This window comes from Eurypyga helias, unplaced genomic scaffold (genome assembly GCF_000690775.1).
Source record: "Eurypyga helias isolate BGI_N326 unplaced genomic scaffold, ASM69077v1 scaffold6341, whole genome shotgun sequence".
Classification (NCBI taxonomy): domain Eukaryota; kingdom Metazoa; phylum Chordata; class Aves; order Eurypygiformes; family Eurypygidae; genus Eurypyga; species Eurypyga helias.
In genome coordinates, this window is record NW_010232684.1 from 1 (window position 1) to 19,522 (window position 19,522).

At 39.3% G+C, this 19,522-nt stretch overlaps 1 protein-coding gene across 1 annotated transcript; it reads right to left on the reverse strand.

Annotated features, from left to right (window-relative positions):
• Positions 1–4,058: 4,058 nt before the first annotated feature.
• Positions 4,059–18,706, reverse strand: RAB36 (RAB36, member RAS oncogene family). Its single transcript, XM_010161467.1, has 10 exons — positions 18,609–18,706; positions 17,370–17,458; positions 13,252–13,317; positions 12,145–12,246; positions 10,405–10,469; positions 9,748–9,799; positions 8,261–8,342; positions 5,013–5,103; positions 4,355–4,474; positions 4,059–4,123 (listed from the first exon to the last, which is right to left on the reverse strand). The coding sequence occupies exons 1-10, from the start codon at positions 18,675–18,677 to the stop codon at positions 4,059–4,061; spliced, it is 801 nt and encodes a 266-aa protein (XP_010159769.1). The 5' UTR covers positions 18,678–18,706.
• Between the last annotated feature and the right edge of the window lie 816 nt (positions 18,707–19,522).

Genomic DNA, 19,522 nt, shown 5'->3' on the forward strand with positions numbered 1-19,522 from the left:
TCTATGATTCTATGATTCTAACCATCTCGACTACCAAATGCAGATTCTGCTACAGCTTCAACTTGCCAAACACTTCATTTTAACTCGTATGCTCAGAGGATGGGATACAGAGCGGAGTTTATAGCGTTCACTCACCAGTGTGTTATATTGTACTCCACAGAATGGCCTCTAACTATTGATGAAAACCTGGAAAGACAGATTTATTTATGAAGAGTGGACTCCAGTTGTACTAGAACAAGACGAGCGTGAGCTAGGAACCAACAGGAAAGATTTGAATCACATGACCTATAAAAATATAAATAATACTATCCTGAGTTCAAATAATCACTCAAAAGGCAGAAACTTCAACACTAAAAATTAAAAAGGAAGGCTTTTACAGTAAGAAATGAACTTTGCCTGTCAGGTGACTCTTTCTTAAACCGCTTTTGATCCATTACCAGTTGTTTGGTTCAAAAAGATATGCATACTTATTTAATCAGAACCTCATTAACACATTAGCTTCTACTTATTAAGAAAAGAAAGAGCATAACATTAATAATTCTTTTGGGAAATAGATTATTACAATTGCTCTTTAACTTTGCTTCAGACTGCCTCTGAATTTCACTTCTCCAGTTTCTCAGCTGCAAATTCTGCAAGGAAGGATGTCACTGCAACTCTTGCCATGACTGCTGTCAGGTCTCCAACTGGTATAAAAATCATAGGTTAGCCTACCAATGTTTAAAGCAGTTATTCTGACACTGTTTACCACAATCTAAAATTTTCTTCAAAGCCAATTAAGTTGCTGATAGAATGGATTAACATGCATAGTTCAAACATAGACCAGAGAGAAGTGTAAATTTGTAAATTCTTAAATCTTTCTTTTTCCACCAAAGTTAACTTCCTTTGTGCTTTCCTAAGCAATTCATCATTGGCAACATGATCCAAGATTAATTTTAGATGATCAATTATTGAGTTCTTTGTAGGGGAAGTCTCAGTGGGGCTAAAACACACGCCCCAAACCTAACCAAACAAACCAACACCCCTCCCTTCCCCCATGTCAAAGCATCCATCGTAGAATAGATGGGAGTGAGACCATTGTCAAGTGATGCTAATGACTGACAGAGTATTGCATGCATATGCGAAAGTTTTGGAGCTCCAGAAGATACAAACCAGTAATGACATCAAGCAATGTACTGAATCACTAGAAAAAAAAGTCCCAGTTGATTTTCCAAGCAATGTGATTGCCCAGCTGAACAGATTGCGTTTCTGGGATTTTGTACAATAATCAAGCTCAGCAACGAAAGAAACACTTAGGAGAGACATTTTTCGGGGAAAAAAACCCAAACCTGCAATCCTGTTCTCTTCTTAGATTTGTTACTGAGTCATTTTGCAGCTGTAAACGCTGACATGCCTGCACTGAAATCTAGCACTTGTCTAGCCTAGACAACATGATTTGCTGCAGTGGAGTGAACTATCTTTTCTACTCTCATTCAAACTCAGTAAACATGAAGGCCATGGCTGTGCTGCCCACTCAGTGCAGAACCTGGCACAAGCAGAGTGTATATTCATCATCCTTGTCAAACAGATTTGGGAGATGAACAAATACATAGAACATCGTAAGGTCAAAACGCATTGTTACACATTTGGATAAGTAACTCCTTACATACCCACACATATTCATTTCTCTACCAAATGTTACATTTGCATCTTTGCCAGCAGAATGGGCACAATTGCCAAAGTAAAGATTGTCTGATAAAAAAGACCCACAGTTCCTAGATCTCTATTCATCACATTCTATGAAGCTGCTATAACTTAGGTCATAAAAAACCCCATAAAAGTAATAAAAACGATGTTTAAGCCATCTTTTCTTCATTTTCTCCTATTCCTTATCAAACAGTATTTTTGGGGGGAAAAATGGCAGAGAATCTAGAAGATACTCAGTTTAATGCATAGATTTATTAACAAATGTCTTTTTTTTTTTCCTCAGCAGCCCGAACCTGAAAGGTCATGTTGTCATGTTTTCCACCTACTGTTGTTTCTGTAACAACTGAGTATCTTCACAAACTGTAACTTGTAACAGTCCATAGGTTTTCTTCTTTCTCTCCATTTAAAATAGTTGCAGTATGACATTTAAAGCATTATAGAAGATATTCCACTCAGGTTTTTTTCATGCCAACATAGCATGTAATGCTGGATTTGAATCTTAGAGGTATAAAGTTATAAGTTGCTCAGAGATCTGTAGAGAAGCAGTCTTCCTGTTGTCCCACTTTTATTCCTTTGTTAATTCCTTCATTTAAGTGCTTATAGTAATTTTGAAGGACCATATTTGTATGATTTTGTGCAGGTGAAAGATTTACAGTATCTCATTATCTTTAGAGGAAATGTTACTAACTAGATACTCAGAACTGAATATTAAAATTCAGTGAGATACCGGAAAATTAGTGGGAAATAAAATGAGTGTATTTCCTTTTAACTTCTTTTGTACTTCTGCAGTTTAAACCTAATTATCATAACCAATTATACTAATACAGTTTCACAAATACTAACCAACTATTTGCTATAGTAGTTTCTGGCAACACTGTCATTCAAATTTCTGGCAATGTTATTTGTCAGCCGGAATTACTTTTAAAACAGGAGTACCTTTTGGCCTCAGTCATTGTTGCCCAAAGAGAGGAGGAGTATTGTAAAGCTGCTTTACTTTGATGAAATTCAGTGGTACCCAGAGCTGATCTCTCCCCATTAAACAATGACTGTGGTTTCTAAAGAACTAACTGCACAAAGTTATGTCAAAGGTTATTGGAAAAGGCAAAACTGGGGCAATGGTTTTTGATCCAGCCAGCACACCAAGTCACGACAACACGGCCAGAAAGCAGGCTCTGCTGTAAGCATCCAGTAATGACAGCTTCACCCGGCAAGTACCTCAGGGCTTAACAAGCATGCATCTGCTTTGGGCAACTCCATCTTTTCCCATTCCTCTAAACTCATATACACTTGCAAGTCTTTTTACAATTACTGATCAAATTACCTTGTCCAGTAAAACCAGATAGAGTGACTAAGAGTTTAGCAGCAGTATTGAATCTAACGTTACCAGCTCAGAAACACAGACAAGTTCGTGACTAAGAGTGCTTATGGTTCCAGAATCATTACATTACTACAAACAAAAAACCCCACTTAGAATAAAAGGAAAATGTCATTGCTCTTAGCAACAAATTATAACTGCAGTATAGACAATATTCATGAAGATCAATCCAGAGAAGGGTTCTGCATCCTCTTCAGAAGATGGAAATCAGGAAATGTAATTTTTCTATGCCATGTAACTATGTGACCATTTTTTCTTATTCAAGAGAGTGAAAAAGAATAGCATTCTTATCTGGTAACATTTTCAAAATATGAGACAGCTGGGATAAAACAACAAAGCTCCTACCTGGACTTCTCCTAGGCTTGCAAATATTTAAACACTGGGCTCTGATTCTCAAGTAGAAAATGAAAAATAACACAGATATTTCCTGGATGGTGAAACCACATGAAAAACTACGCAGTCTGCATTTGTGTATTTCCATACCTGTTACATAGAAAGATCTATTTTCAAACAGTTTTAAAATACTTGGAATTCATAAAGGCAAGTCAGAGTTATTTTATACTATGATCTTAAAAGGCAAAAACATATGGACAGCACCCTTTATTATGAACTGCTACTTGCTTTCTACTCCCATAAGAATGCAGCTTCACTATTTAAGGCTTCTAGAGAATTATCAAAGAATAACACACTAAAATTACCTAACTTTTGACTACGAGTGTTTCTGGCAGACAGGTGAGCACATGGCACTGCAATGTCTTCTTGTATTAAGACAAGGATGTTATGTTTCCACCACACAGAGAAAGGTTTATGTAACAATTGTACCATCCTGTACAAATGAGCCTGCAGCAGCAAGGGAACTCTTGGAAAGAAAGATCAGTAACTTTTTCTTCCTTCATGTCCAAAATTAAAACTTTGTATTTCTGGTGTGAGAGCTGTCAATATTGCAGATGCTCTGTGCTGGACTACAGAGAAGCATGGCTCTTGCAGAACCAGTTGACAGTTAGCAGCAACTCAGGCTGACTTCAGTGTTGCCTTTGGGGATTTCCATCGTGTTCTTTTCCAGTTCTGTAGAAACAAAAAAGTTGTAAAATCAATTAATAAGAAATCATACCATCCAATACTAAGGGTAATAAAAGCTGAATGCAGCTCTAGTTATTCCTATATGCTAGAACTCAGGTAGACACCTACATGAATATGTTTGCAGGTGTTTGAAACAGGCTTCAATACTTTAAAAACCTTCCCCAATCCTTCAGACTGTAAACAAGGAAAATGCACACAAAAAGCAAAACAACATACTGATGAGGTTTCCTGCCCCAATTTGGGCCATGTGCCCAGCAGTCTTCTCCATCTCCTTTATCATGGACTGTTCAAAGGCCAAGGCAGCAACTCGGGAGAAGAACTCTCTGACATTTTCCCCTAGAAAACAGGGCAGAAATTATGTGTTTTTACAGCTGCACATCAACACACGATCAAGCATTACAAGCACATCTGTGAACAGATCACTGCTCAATACTGGGACAGAACAGGCCTCTCCAACAATCTGATCACTGCAGAGAGAATTTCTCATTTTCTTACTCTGGAATACTGTACCCTGTTACCACACTTTTATTTTTAGTCAACAACAGAGAGAATTCAGTTTGTGGTATAATCTTTTTTCATTGCTAATGTTGAGTAGCTGCACACATGTATATTTATGTAACTACCTATGAATTAAACATGCTTAGACGTTGCACAGCAGCTCAAGTACTCCTTTCTGTAAACACGACAGTGCAAGCACACTTACAAATGCTCAAATAAAATCAACCATTAACAAACCTGAAGTTTTCAATAGCAACAAATTGCAAGAACAACAAAAAACCTTCATAGGAATTGGGAGACAAGGAGCTTTAACTTCCTCCCACCCTAACTAAGACTTTGTGGTTATGCTATTGTTACTTCCTTTGCGGTAACTTACCTGTTTTGGCTGAAACGGACCAGTACTCTGCCTGCATCTCATTAGCAAAGCGGATGGCATCTAGCTCTGTTCTTTCACACGCAGCATCTGACTGAGTAAACAACACAGAATAACTTTAAGGTAAGAAGTGTATCTGGCCTGGTAATAACATAGAGGTACTGCTAGCACCCATGTTTCTGGTTTTTACTTTTCAGGCCTTTCGGTTTTGCCTTAGAAGTTGTGCAATCAGACATGATTTCAAGAACATTCAAGTACTGGGGTGTGCAGGTGAGGCGTGCAGACAGGGCCCAGTGATTGTTGCCACTTGGCCAAAAGCCATCGCCAGGAACAATGTGATGACCCAGACAATGCTCCCACTCGGGCATGCAGCTGTCCTGGTCTCTGGTTGCAGGGAGTGCCTGAGCCTATCTCTGGTACCCGATGGAAGCAGAGACAGCACCTGTGTGAGGGGTGACCAGGGGGATGATCTGCTCAGCCAGGTGGCAGAGCTGAAGGAAGAAGTGGAAAGGCTGAGGAGTATCTGAGATTGTGAGAAGGAGAGAGGTTTTGGCTCCACCAATCCACCACTCCTAAGGCAAAGGAGCAGACGGAGGCCCCGCAAGCAGCAGTGGATCCCATATCCTCTTACCACCAGGCAGACAGAAGGGACTTAAGACAGGGAGGAGAATGGAAACAGGTCCCTGCTTGGGGAGGTAGGCAAATCCCCTCCTGCCCTCCCTCCCCTTCCCAGTTGCCCCTGCAGAACAGATATGGGGCTCTGGAACTCGAGGGCCAGGAAATTGTAGATGCAGAGGAAGGCCCAGCCAGGGGGTTGCCCAGGATGACTCAGTCAGCCTCATTTGTTACGACTGCTTCTGTTAAGAAAAAAAAGTAGGGTCATTGTCACAGGCAATTCCCTTCCGAGGGGAACAGAGGGCCCAATATGTTAACCAGACCCATTGCACAGGGAAGTCTGCTGCCTCCCTGGGGCCCGGATTAGCAACACCACCAGGAAACTCCCTGGTCTGGTACGGCCCTCAGATTATTATCCGCTGCTGGTCAGGCAGGTTGGCAGTGATGAGGTTGAGGAGAGAAATCCAAAAGCCATCAAAAGGGACTTCAGAGCACTGGAGTGATTGGTTGCAGGATGAGGAGCAGAGGTAGTGTTTTCCTCCATCCCTTCAATGGAAGGGAAGCGTACCAGAAGGAACAGGAAAGCACGCCTGATCAACACATGGCTCAGAGGCTGGGGCCAATGGTGGTATTTCGGGTTTTTTGATCATGAGGAGGTTTATACAGCACTGGGACAGATGGTGTGCAGCTGTCTCAAAGGGGAAAAAGGTTTCTTGCTCATGAAGTGGTGGGGCTCATCAAGAAGGGTTTAAACTAGGCTGGAAGGGGACAAAACCAGTAGTGACACCAACAGATGCCCAGAGCCTGGAGAAGAATCTCAGGTCACCAGGAGAGCACCTGGCAAGCAAAACAAGGGAATGCTAGATGCTCCAGTCAGCAAGCCACCTTCATCGGGGGCCCATCTTTAATGCCTCTGTGTGAATGCACGAAGCATGGGAAATAAACAAAAGGAGCTAGAGGTGTGCGCATGCACGAGGGGCTGTGACCTCGCTGGCATTGTGGAGACGTGGTGTGGTGACACCTATGACTGGAGTGTCAGAATGGAAGGATACAGGCTCTTTAGGAAGGACAGGCAGGGGAGACATGGAGGGAGTGTTACTCTCTACGTCAGGGGAGTTGGAACTAGATGATTTTTAAGGTCCCTTCCAACCTACACCATTCTATGATTCTACTTGGAAGAGAAAATACTAAGTACTGCTTTTAAAATGGAAGCCTCAATTCACCTCCCTCAGTACTGAAACCAAATAGCAGTTAACAAATGTGACCATTTTATCTAACTATGTAGCCTAGTAGCGAGCTGGAAAGACAACAGCTCAGTTATTGGTCTTCAAATTCTTGTCACCCTATCATTCTCAGAAGATGACTTGTAGGACTGACTAATGACAATGGCTCTTTGGGTTTAATTTTTTTTTTTTTTCTGTCTCAGATCCTTTTTTCTACTCCACCTATTTTTACTATGTTGTAACACTGTGGCCTTCCCCCATTTTATGTTTGTTCTTTCTGATCTCTTCTTAAAACTAAAATTTCTTGGTGCTTCAGTGGATTTTGCTTTCTTGCACTTAAATTTTAAACAAGAGTGTCTTTTTAGCGTCTTGCTTGTTCTCTGCGGTCAACCATATCAGTATGTTGCTATTTGCTTTCAATTTCTAGCTTATTTGTGATGAATTATACCAGCCTTTTTTGTTTGTACAGTCTTATGTGCATTGTCTTACAATAGGGAACCCCTGTACAATCGAGAAGAATTCTAAAAATTTGGAAAGGATGATGTGACATCAAGGTAAGTAGAGTGAATCCAGCTGGGAAGATACTGGCTTCATCCTGAAGTAATATCTAGAACCTCCAGTCCTTTGCTCTGATCTTGTCTCCCTTTCAGTTGAAAGTCCTATCATTCTAAAACTAGAAACTAACATACAGTAAGGAATTCTAGCTTAGACAAGACTTCAGATCTGCATCCTCAGAGGTCTGGCACATTTAGCTTTTACTGCAACTCAGAAAAAGCAGTATAAGCAACATAAAATACCAGAAAAATTGTCAGACATGCAGCATTCTGGGACTTCTTTTCGTTGAAAGCTAAGAAAAAAACTGCATCAGTGATACTGTGGCAGTTGGTAGGGGAAATAAAAAAAAAAATCAACAGAAGAAGCAGCAAGTTTGCTTTGAAATCTTTAAGAATTAAGCATTGCTAGCTAGAGAAGGTCAAGCACAAGACTTAAAATAGTACAGGGTAAGTGCATTATATCCTGTTCTTCTGAAAATGATGTCACATTCAATTAAGTAAAAATTCTTCCGTGTTCCTGAATAATTAACACATTGTCCCTAAAGCAAAACAAAACAAAAACAACCTTCAAGATAATTATGTACTCTGTTCTTTTGTGCATCCAACTTTTCTCTGCCCTATCAGTGGTTGTACGTGCTTGGAAAATGTCATGCAAGGAATGGAAAGAGGGATATTTCACTAACTACACATTTTTTCAGAAAGTGTCTTCTTAAATTGGTTCCAAGTATGCTGTTCTATTTACCTGTGATGAACTTACTTTCTCTTCTGGTTTTCCCCTCAAGGTCTTTGTCTTAACAACATTGCGTACAACTTGTAGGGGAAATCACTTGAGGAACTAAGGGAAATCAACTTAACTTACCACCAGATCTTTTTTTGTTCCAACCAGAAAGATGAAGCTGGAATCTGGCTCATTCTCTCTCAATGCATCTTCTAGCCACTGCCTGAAATACAAAAGAAAAAGGAGAGAATCAGTCTGAGGGACTGAGGAATATAGAAGAAAGTGACAGATAATAGGGTCACAAAAAATATGGGAGGATAAACTTATATGCAAGTATCAAAAGCCTTTCTTCTAGACAGAAAGACACCTGGAGCTAATCCAATTCCTTTGAGTACACACCTTCCAAGAATGAAAAGTTCAAACATGACCACTGTGCAAATTCAACAATGATTTTAACACCCAGAGAGAATATTTGTCAGTATAAGGCAGGAGGTAAAAATTTGAGCGAAATAAGAAACAGGAAAACAAGAAGCAGAGGAAAGAATATGAACAACATAGCAGATCAGAGACAAACGGGAATAAAGAAGAGTGAAATAATCTATTCAGCATTATAAAAGAACGCTCTGTGAAGGCTGCATGATGCTTGTCTCACAAGCTTTTATATTTTTGTTACTCTGGCAATCAAGCTCCTCTTGAGTCATCCAACATAAATCAGGGAGGGAAGGTGGTGTGCCGGGGAGGGGCGGAAATCAGGTTCACAGGCTTCAATTATTTTCAGCCAAGCAGAGACACTAATATATATATTATTTTACAAAGTCCTATGTAAATGAGAAAAGTACCACAGCAGTACTTGAAGGAAATAGTCTAATGCACATTCAAGCGAAACAGAGTACAGGTTGTAAAGAAACGTGTACCTGTGTTACAGTCACAACAGGATGTTAGAAATATATACGTTCTGAGCTGGCAACAACAGTGTGGATCATAGATCCATGTAGGGTTTTGCAGTCTGCACTAAAAGCAGAATAAGTTTACTCATAACAATTAGCGTGTGGTTGTAACCAAACCATTACAGGTGTCTGAACCAGGAAGTTTAGCTATATCTACACATACTCTGAGTTTTTAATTTTCTCTCCTCTTTTTGACAGCCTATCTCCCAACAGAATCACTATAGAAACTAGAGAAAGAAAGCAATTTTGGGCTAGCAGTGCACCTAGAAAATGAGATGCTCTTGAGACATTACACATGAGATGCAGCTCATCAATTTCACCGTTTACATCAGATGCCAGCCTGTTACTCTATTTATAGCAAATGGAGAAAATAAAGGATGCTTTTGGGGTGCACTTCATCTCTTCCCACAAGCCTAGTTTTGGAAGGATCAAGCTCCTACTGAAGTGCCTTTTTCTCTCCACTGACTATAAAGGAAGTCAAGGGTAAGTAGTTCAAATTTATGCTCTCCATTTTCTTCAGAAAAATCCTACCCTATGTAATCCAAACAAATGACTGTCATTCTTCATTTCTTAGTTCAAAAGAAAATACAATTCAGCAAGTTCGGAGCAACTACTGGCTATCCAAGGCAATTAAACCCACTGCAAAAGCTTTAAAGGCTAAGCCAAAATACAGAAACTTACTTGGTGTGATCCAAAGTCTGGATATCAGCCAGGTCAAACACTGTTATTATAACTGCAATAAAAGACAAGAACAGAAAGAAGTAATTACGTTAGAAAGTGTATCAGAAGTCTCTCCAACTCGTCTTGTTCAACAGAGAGAATGTTTACCTATAAAGTGCAAGAGCAGATTTAACACAGAGAAAATGGAAGAATATCCATTTGCTCTTTCCTCTTCCTTCTTTAGCATCCAGTAAGACTGAAGCCCTCAGTCTTCAACCTTATTCAGTCTTCACCTATAGTCTGCAGTCCATCTGCAATCTATAGTGCTATTACTCCTTCTAATTATTTATTTTGGGATCACTTTAATTCCTGCAGAAATTGTCTTTTATCAAAGGCAATGCCAAAAGTATCCACTCCTAACTTTACCAATAATCTTATCCAAATCCAGTTTCTTTATCCCCAGACATGGGCCAGTTTTAATCACAGCATCATCAGAACATTCAGAGTTACAGCTGTGACAATTCCTGAGCTTTTTAGTCCCTTCTTCTCCCCAGTAGGAGAGCATCCATTCCACCACACTATCCACAGGCACCTTTCCAAGGAGCACACACGCATATACGTTTCTGTGTAAAGTACAACCTCCTGTCACAGCCACGATCAAATGAATATTGTTCTTACCCTCTGCTCCTCGGTAGTAAGCAGATGCAATGCACTTGAACTTTTCCTGACCTGCTGTGTCCCATCTGTGCAATGGGGGAAAAAAAGAAATTTCAGGTTAATGAAACCCAGTGTAACCTGAGTAAACATGCTAATGAAGCAGCAGACTGGTACAAGTTGGAGAAGAATGTGATACCAGAGAAGTGTTACCATCTGGAACATGTTATTCATTAACTACTGATAGAAACACAGTAAAGCTCTATTATTTAATGAAGACATTTGAACTGTGCTTTTATCTTTTTTTTTTTTTTTTGGTAAATAATGGTAATTTTGAAGACAGAATTCAATTATTCCTATTCTGTGTGGTAATACCCTTTTCTTAAAACATTTTTCTTCATCTATGTCATTTGCATGTATTTGTAGGGCAATCTAGTTTTGAAAATTTTCTGTGCTAATACTAGCTAAATCATATATTAGCCAATACTAGAATCTTGCAATTACTATATATGGTATCTGTCCACACACTATAAATTGGAAACCTACAACTCAGTCCTCCAGGTACTAATGACACCATCAAAGAAAATAAAAAACATGCTTATGAATGAACATGATATGCAGTCGTCTCAGTTACTGCCAGCACTACAGAGGTTTGGGTTTTTGTTATAGCCTAGTGCTGCCAGTTATGGATACCTGCAAATTCATCTTGTATGCATATCTCTCAGCAAGAGGGGGCACTAGTGCTTATCATATGGAAATGTTCTATTCAGCCACTGAAGATTCTGCAGATAATGCTACCTGACATTTAGTAGCTCATGAACGATATTGCTTGATCTGGCAAAATACTGATACATCAGTCTAGATTTTTAGGGGACTCACTTTCAAAATGATAGTTCCTGGCAGAATTTTCAAAAACACAATGGCACGGAAATCAGTGGGAAATAGGTTTCTAAGTATTTTTCAATAAATCCCACTATCTATCTATTTACATCAATGGTATCTCAGAAAAAATGTGTTCCTAAGTGAAAAGGTTTTTAACTTTAATGAACTAAAATACTTCATGCAAAGCATCTTATTTCTGCTCTAGGTCATACTACAGCATAGATGATTCAATAATACCCTCTACAGAACAATATTGCCAGCCACGGGTAATATCAAAGGACATGCTTCAGCAGAATCAAGCCAGGTGAGAGAAGGCCAAGATACTCACTAGTCTGATAAACAAAGCTGAAAATCAAATTTCAGGTACACATTCTAATAAAAACCCTCAAGTCTCTCTATGATTTGGGGAAAATCAATTAGTCCCTAATTAAGAGATGCTGAAATTACTGGACACCTTACCATCAATTTTAATAGCTGTAGGAATAAGACTCCCAGTAAAGCCAAGCTCAATGCTCATTGGGCCTACTAAACTCAAGTGACAGAATGGTGTAACAGTAGAATGGGACAAAGTCTGTGGTGTAAGTGACCACTTCTCTTTCAAGGAACTTGTGTGAAAAGGCAGAACTCCATTGAAGTGGCACAAGACACTCAAGATGAATTTTCATTAACAAGATTATAGCATCTTTTAGGGATAAGAAATCTGAGAGAGTAAAATTTTTACTGAAACTGCAAGTTGAGGTACAGAACCAATTTTTCAGATGACGTTATTCTTTGTGCAATTTTTTTATATTTTAAAAACTTTACTCCACTACAGCCTGCAGCAATTCAAGCTCTGCTGAGATTGTACTCTGTCCAATACTTAACCATGCTGTTTCAACTTACATCTGGAGATTGTATGGTATTCCAATTATTTCAAAACGTTCAATTTCAAAATCCACTCCAATGGTTGCCTTGTAGTCTCGGTCAAAATTATCTTTACAAAATCTGCAATTAAAAAAAAGGGATTAAATACTAGTAACACCCAACCACAAACAAGTGCAAAATTAACACTATCTAGAGTAAATTATGAAGAAAACAAACAAACAAAACAACTGTGGAGTGGCTATATACTGCAGAAGCATATATAAAACCAGCAAGAAACTAATTAAGAAAAAAGGAGACAGTGGATAACAAACTAGAAAGCATATACATCTAGTGAGCTCTCAGGATGAAATGAGAATCAGAATAAAATATCTTTGGACTGTCAAGGAAGATACAGTATCTTACAGTTTTAGCTACAAGGGAATATATTTTGGGTCATATAATGGCCCAAATGATTAAACAATAAGATTAAAAATTCACCATATCTACCTAAGAATGTGGAAGAAATAATAAAATACAAACATAGACAAAAAGCTCTGCCATGGTGATCATAAGCTATACAAATTCAGTGATCTGTTCACTAGACATACACAAAAAGCATAAGACCTGTTTTTAACATCTAGTAAAGAATCAAGTAACTATTCTCTAAGACATTCTGCATTTTATCTGCCTTTTTTTATATTCTATGGAAAAACTGAAGCTTCCTTTACAGTCTTGCAGCTATAGGAATGAGTACATGAGGACAACTTAAAAGTTTCAGTGAACACCCCTACAAGTAATGAGAAAACATGAAAGCAAGACTCAGACACTGGAGAGATTTTAATTTTTTGTACCTTCTGATTGTGTAGCCTTCAGACTGGATTTCTTAGGGAAACACTGTATCATATTTGACTGGATAAAAATAGTTCAGCATATAAGATACACTGATTCAAGTGCGGAGCGTGACTTTCTATGTTGGTATATCCAGCTTGTCTCATATTGTAGAATTCGTTGTGTCATTTATTTAATAACAAAACCATGGTTCGAAACAGAACTGTGCAGCACTACCCGGAATGGACAGGAATGGAAACATTATAACATTTATTTGAGAAAGAGCAGAACCAAACCCTCTGCTGAGATATACTGTACCTGTTGATAAGGCTGGTTTTCCCAACATACAGGTCTCCTACCACAACCACTTTGGATATTTTCAGCCTGTTATAAATAATTGAAAATATTACATGTTTTTAGCAGCAATTTCAACATGGTCTCTCTAAAAATTCTGATTTAGATCCTTAAATTGCAAGTGATGAGCCCCTGTACCTGTAACACCCATTTACCTAAATGCTGCTCTGCTGGGGGATAAGAGTCTTAAATGCATAGAATCGTTTAGGTTGGAAAAGACCTTTAGGATAAGTCCAACCGTTAACCTAACAATGTCAAGTCCACCACTAAACCGTGTCCCTAAGCACCACATGTCTTTTAAATACCTGCAGGGATGGTGACTCTCTGGGCACACCGTTTCAATATCTGATAACCCTTTCAGTGAAGAAATTTTTCTGCATATCCAATCTACACCTTCCCTGGTACCACTTGAGGCCGTTTCCTCTTGTTCTATTGCTTGTTACTTGGGGCAAGACCAACCCCTACCTCACTACAGCCTCCTCTCAGGTAGTTGCAAAGAGTAGTAAGGTCTCCCCTGAGCCTCCTCCAGGCTAAACAACCCCAGCTCCCTCAGCCATTCCTCACAGGATTTGTGCTCCAGACCCTTCACCAGCTTTGTTACCCTTCTCTGGACATGCTCCAGTACTTCAATGTCTTTCTTGATGTGAGGGGCCCTAAACTGAACACAGTATTCAAGATGTGAAGATTTGCCCGCACCAGTGACCAGTACAGGGGAACAATCTCTGCCCCGGTCCTGCTGGCCACACTGTTCCTGATGCAGGCCAGGATGCCGTTGGCCTTCTTGGCTTCTTGGGCACACTGCCAGCTGATATTCAGCTGCTGTCAACGAACAGGTTGACCCCCAGGTCCTTTTCCACTGGGCAGCTTTCCAGCCACTTGTCCCCAGGCCTGTAATGTTGCAGTGGGATGTTGTGACCCAAGTGCAGGACCCAGCACTTGGCCTGGTTGAACCTCATACAGTGGCCCTGGCCCATCGATCCAGCCTGCTCAGATCCCACTGAAGAGCCTTCCAACCCTCAGGCAGATCAACACTCCCGCTCAACTTGGTGTCATCTGCGAACTGACTGAGGGTGCACTTGATCCCCTCGTCCAGGTCACTGATAAAGATATTAGAGATCTGGCTCCAAAACTGAGCTCTGGGGAACAAACACCACTGGTGATCAGCCACCAACTGGATTTAACTCCATTCACCATCACTATCTGGGCCCGGTCATCCAGCTAGTTTTTTACCAGGCAAAGAGTACACCCATCCAAGCCAGGAGCAGCCAGTTTCCACAAGAGACTGCTGTGGGAAACAGTGTCATCCACTAAGCAAGTCACCTTATCATAATCATAGAATTGCAGAACGGGTTTGGACTTTATAGGGACTCTATAGATCATCTAGTTCCAACCCCCCTGCCATGGGCAGGGACACCTTCCACTAGACCAGGTTGCTTCAAGCCTCATCCAGCCTGGCCTTGAAGACATCCAGGGATGGGGTATCGACAGCTTCCCTGGGCAACCTGTTCCAGTGCCTCACCACCCTCTCTGTGAAGAATTTTTTCCTGATATCTAATCTAAATCCAGCTGCTTGCATGGTTTCCAGGAGGATTTGCTCCATGCTCTTGCCAGGCACAGAGGTGAGACTGACTGGCTTGTAGTTCCCTGGATCCTCCTTTTTTTCCTTCTTAAAGATGGGGGTTATGTTTCCCCTTTTCCAGTCAGTGGGAACTTCACCACACCACCACGACTTCTTGAATACGATGGATAGAGGTTTTACAACCACATCTGCTAGTTTTAATTCTATTAAAATGGCTTTGAATACAAATATATACGTTTGGCAGTATGCACATAAGACCAGAGAGTATCTGCACCTTTTTCATTAAAATTTATCACAAGCTTCTCATTGACTTTTAACAGTACAAATCAAGTTCTAAGTACATAAGCAAGAAATTGCTGATGATAACTCACTCCAGAATTTGTCTCAGGGAAAAAAAAATCCACATAGTTAGAGCCAATATATTTTCTGACTGTCTGGAATAATATTAATCTGAAGATGGCTTCATGCAAATAATCCTCTTTGCTCTGGATCCTCTCACAGAACACAGCAGATGGGCTTTAGGTGACTCAGCCTGCATTCTTAAAATTGACATGTAGTGTGTCTTCCAGGAGATACAGGTGGATGAGTGACTGTAAGTGTATTTGTTGACCTAAACTTGGATTGACATCCCCCTTGCACGTGCTACAGAAATGGCTTAAGAGTTTTAATGTTCTTTTGCATCAAGGAATAGCTTTTTAAAATAAAGGAATTAATCTTATATTGAATACTATTTCTGGTATTACCAGGCTTCCATGTGATGCTGATTCCAAGTTATCTGTTCTAAATAGTCCAAATCTTGACTGGTAAGCTGTATGACTATTATTTCCAAAAAAGAAGGCATTTTGTGTGCCAGTCAATGCTAGCCGGGTGGCCACAGGTCCCCCAGCTCCTGACATGTCTCTGCCTGATTAACTGTTACTGATAAAATACTGAATAAAATCAATGATGTTAAGGGAAAAGCAAAAGAGTAAGTGATGATTTACAGGTGTGTGTTCCATTAATTCATACTGGGGAAAAAAACTTCCTAGATTTGACAATTTAAGACACTGATGAATATCAAGAGAGTCTTAAATACAGCCATTAGGTGCTGAATTTCTCAGACTACCTTTCCAAATTACAAAGAAATATTCCATTACTTGGGATAATGGAAAAGGAAGATAATGGTTATTCCTGTCAAGCTTTACAATTACTGTACAAAACACTCAGTTCTCTGTCCCTCCTACCACCAATGCACCAAAAAATGACCAATAATAATCTTATCTAGAGAGCAGTGACAGGAAAGTGGTTTAATTTTATTGACAAAGCCAAAATGCAATGCTTTTGAGCTATACTCTGTTACCAGAATAACTGGAGAGTTGGTTTAATCTGGTAATAAAAAAAGCCATACAGATCTTGGTTATAGAGGGGAAAAAATGCCTCAATTCACTAAAGCATGTCTTGCTACCAAAATTGTCCAGACACTTATAAAACATTTACATGCCACAAACAGTGACTGTGCTTCTAAAAAGCAATAAACTCACTGGTATCTCTCAGGGTGACATATTTTGGCTTCAATTTTTTTTTAGCAAGACGCCATAGTGAAATAAATAAAAAATTGCATTTAAAGATGGATATCATGACAAGTCTCGTGGTAATCAACAGCTCTAGATTTGAAAGAATAGTGAGCTAATTGTCAGTATTCACACAAGCTCCACTTTATGAAAGATCCTTCACACTGCAACGCAGAACCATTTATCACTAAAACATACAGCTATTTATTTTAACTGAATAGCTATGATTGCTAACATAGTTTAGCTTTCCAGTCTTGCTTCAGGAATTAAATCAGTACAAGTAACAGTTGTCGGAAGAGATGGTGTGAAAAAAACCAACATAAAGATTATTACTAGGCCATAAACCAGTTTATTTGTATTTTTCAATGCTATATATTTACCAGAATATTGCTCCAGTTTTAAGGAACCATTTAAGAGAATTTCTCAGCATATGAACTTCTAAAAGCTAGATTTCTGTGTGCTTCACAGCTAGATTTCTGTGTGCTTCAAGCAACTTAGAACTGCTGTATGTTTATATCCCCCAAAGCCTTTATTAACTGCTTATTTGGAACACCAACAGAGAATACAGCAAGGCTAGATCTGCCCTATTCCTTATAACTGCTCTAGAATTTGGTTGCCACGCTGACTTGCATTGCAAAATTCAACACTAATTTTAAATAGTCAATTGATCTTTTGAACTAAGTGTTTAGTTCAAAGTTGCTAAACAACTCCACTTTTTCAACGCTACTTATGCCTGCAGAAAAAATATCTTCGACACTTACAGGAAGAAGAGGCACTTTATTCATTTACTGTCAAACAGGTCAGAGAACTGCCACATGCATGGGCTTAGCTGCATTGAAACATACTGGAGTGATGGAGATGAGGAATGAAGGAGGAAAAGCCTATGAGGGAAGCAGGCTATGAATAGCTTAAAATACTTTCTTCATTGCACACTTGGTTTATTACAAACTTACCCAACTGTTCCAGTGCTCTGCTGACAAGCAGTTCTGACCTGCGCATGGAAGTGCTCCTTGAACTGCAGACAGGCCTCGGGTGTGTACCACTGAAAATAAAACAGCTACTAGGCTAAACTGTGTGATGTCTACTTTGCAAGAATTCAAACCATCAAGGAAAAAATAGGCAAGATTTATTCAAAGAGTTTGTCAAGCATAGGGATACCCTGGCGTAAGGAAAGGGCTAGCTTGAGATAGAAGGCAGGAAGGCTTCCCCGCAGTTACACTTGTAAAAACTCTGGACAATGCCGTTATTTGACCACCATTCCAAGTATCCGTATCCAAGCACTAGTTAAATTTCCACAGTCAAATACATTGGGTCATCATTCTGTACAATAGCAAGTACCTTAAGTTATTCCAGTAATCTAAGACCCACAAGACAAACACAGATGGGAGCATACTACCAGCAAGTCATTATTGCTATGAAGTCTTTTAGATCTCATGCATGTGTGAAGCACTGGTTTTTATTTCTAGTTTTTAATTAGGTATTACTAAAAAATGAGGAAAACATATTTTATCTTATATTTGCTTAAGATAACAGTGGTAGTTTTCACAAAATTCAAAACAAAATATATGGCTGACATCAAGCACAGAAAAAAAAATGCTAACTCCCTTAAAAGGATCTTTTGAACAACTGAAAAAAAGAGAATGGTAATTCCTTGTCCTTCCCTGTCCTTAACTCTTCTGTTATACTTCAAGTACAAAACTCTTCGGGGACATGAATGATCTTTCCTGTCTCTGTTTCTACAGTGCCTACTACATTTGATCTACTGTATGACTAAAGTTTCTATATAAAAAGTTAAAATTACCTCACATTCTTCAACCAAAACCTCCATATAGATCTAATTAGTCTTTTTGCATATTTAGTATCAGCTATGGTTCTTATTTCCCTTTTAGTGTAGGAACCCTTTAAGCATGTAATTATTAATGTTTGGCTGAAATAACATAATAGACATTATAAGATAACACTTTTGTGGCAAGAGTCACTTTTTGCAAAGATTAAAAGCAATTAGGATTATTATGAAAGATATCAGCATTGAATGGGATCATGAGGTCACATTCATCTTTCAAAGAAATCCTTAAACAATTTGTAATTTTAGCAGAAGTGTACATTAAAATAAAATACAATTATCACAAAGGAAAGATTGCTTAATGTGGCAGGTGATAGACACTGTGACCCGAGGGATAAAGAATGCTTACCTTGGGAAACTGGGAGATTATTCTGTCCCTACTCACTGGGGGAACCAATTGCATTAGGTTGGACTTCATCCTCCAAAATCAACTAAATTCTAGTAGACAGGAATTATGTGAAGAGAAACATAGTATTCAGGAATTGCCTCAATACAGGGAAAATATGATTTAAAAAAATTAGCAATTCTTACAGACTCACCATCTTTTTTTCATTTCAGTACAACTGGCAGTTCTTTGACTTCGTGTTAAAGAAAACCTGTTTCTTATGTAAAAGGGACCACTTTCATGCACACAGCTGTAGTAGCAAACAGTGGCTTTCTGAAACTACAAGGCACCAACTCTAATTCTGACGGCAGAGAATTGTTCACTTAATTTAACATAACTGCTTGCAGTGTAACCCTCGAAGGATTTTGCAGTGTTTAATTTAAAAATCTTGCTCATCATTGTTTGAAATGCCTCTGCACTAAGCACATTAATACATGTTAGGGGATACCAAATTTCATTTGGTCAGAAGAAGAAAGGATGAAAGATGAAGCTGCCAAATTTCTTGGCACAACATCAAACTTTCATCCAAGATCAGCTCAGAAACAATGAAATCAGTAGATACTCTGACTTGGAAAAAGAAGAGTGTTAACATGAAAATCACAAACACATTTAGATATCCCACTTGAGACATACCAATTTGGTTATGCAATGAAACCTCGTGGGCTGTTGGGGGAGGGGACCCTTAATAGGGACCAATTTCTTACTGGCATTGAAAAGAATGTTTCTAATAAGAACATTCATCATGTAGCAAAGTGTAAGGAAGGACTCACCGTGCAGCAGCTGATGCAGCAGGATCCCAGCCACACAAACAGCTCAGGCGTGGCCATAGCAACAGGCTTGCAACAGTTCCCTTCCTCCCCTTCTTTCACAGCCTGGAA

What these genes read in the sequence shown, in the direction of transcription:
- RAB36 (XM_010161467.1), bottom strand. Translation starts at nt 18,677, where the DNA reads ATGAAGTCCAACCTAATGCAATTGGTTCCCCCAGTGAGTAGGGACAGA. An exon ending in TAATCTCCCAGTTTCCCAAG is followed by an intron (nt 17,459 to 18,608) that starts GTAAGCATTCTT and finishes TTTTATTTTCAG; the next exon opens with TGGTACACACCCGAGGCCTG. An exon ending in CAGACTTTGGATCACACCAA is followed by an intron (nt 8,343 to 9,747) that starts GTAAGTTTCTGT and finishes TTTGTATTTCAG; the next exon opens with GCAGTGGCTAGAAGATGCAT.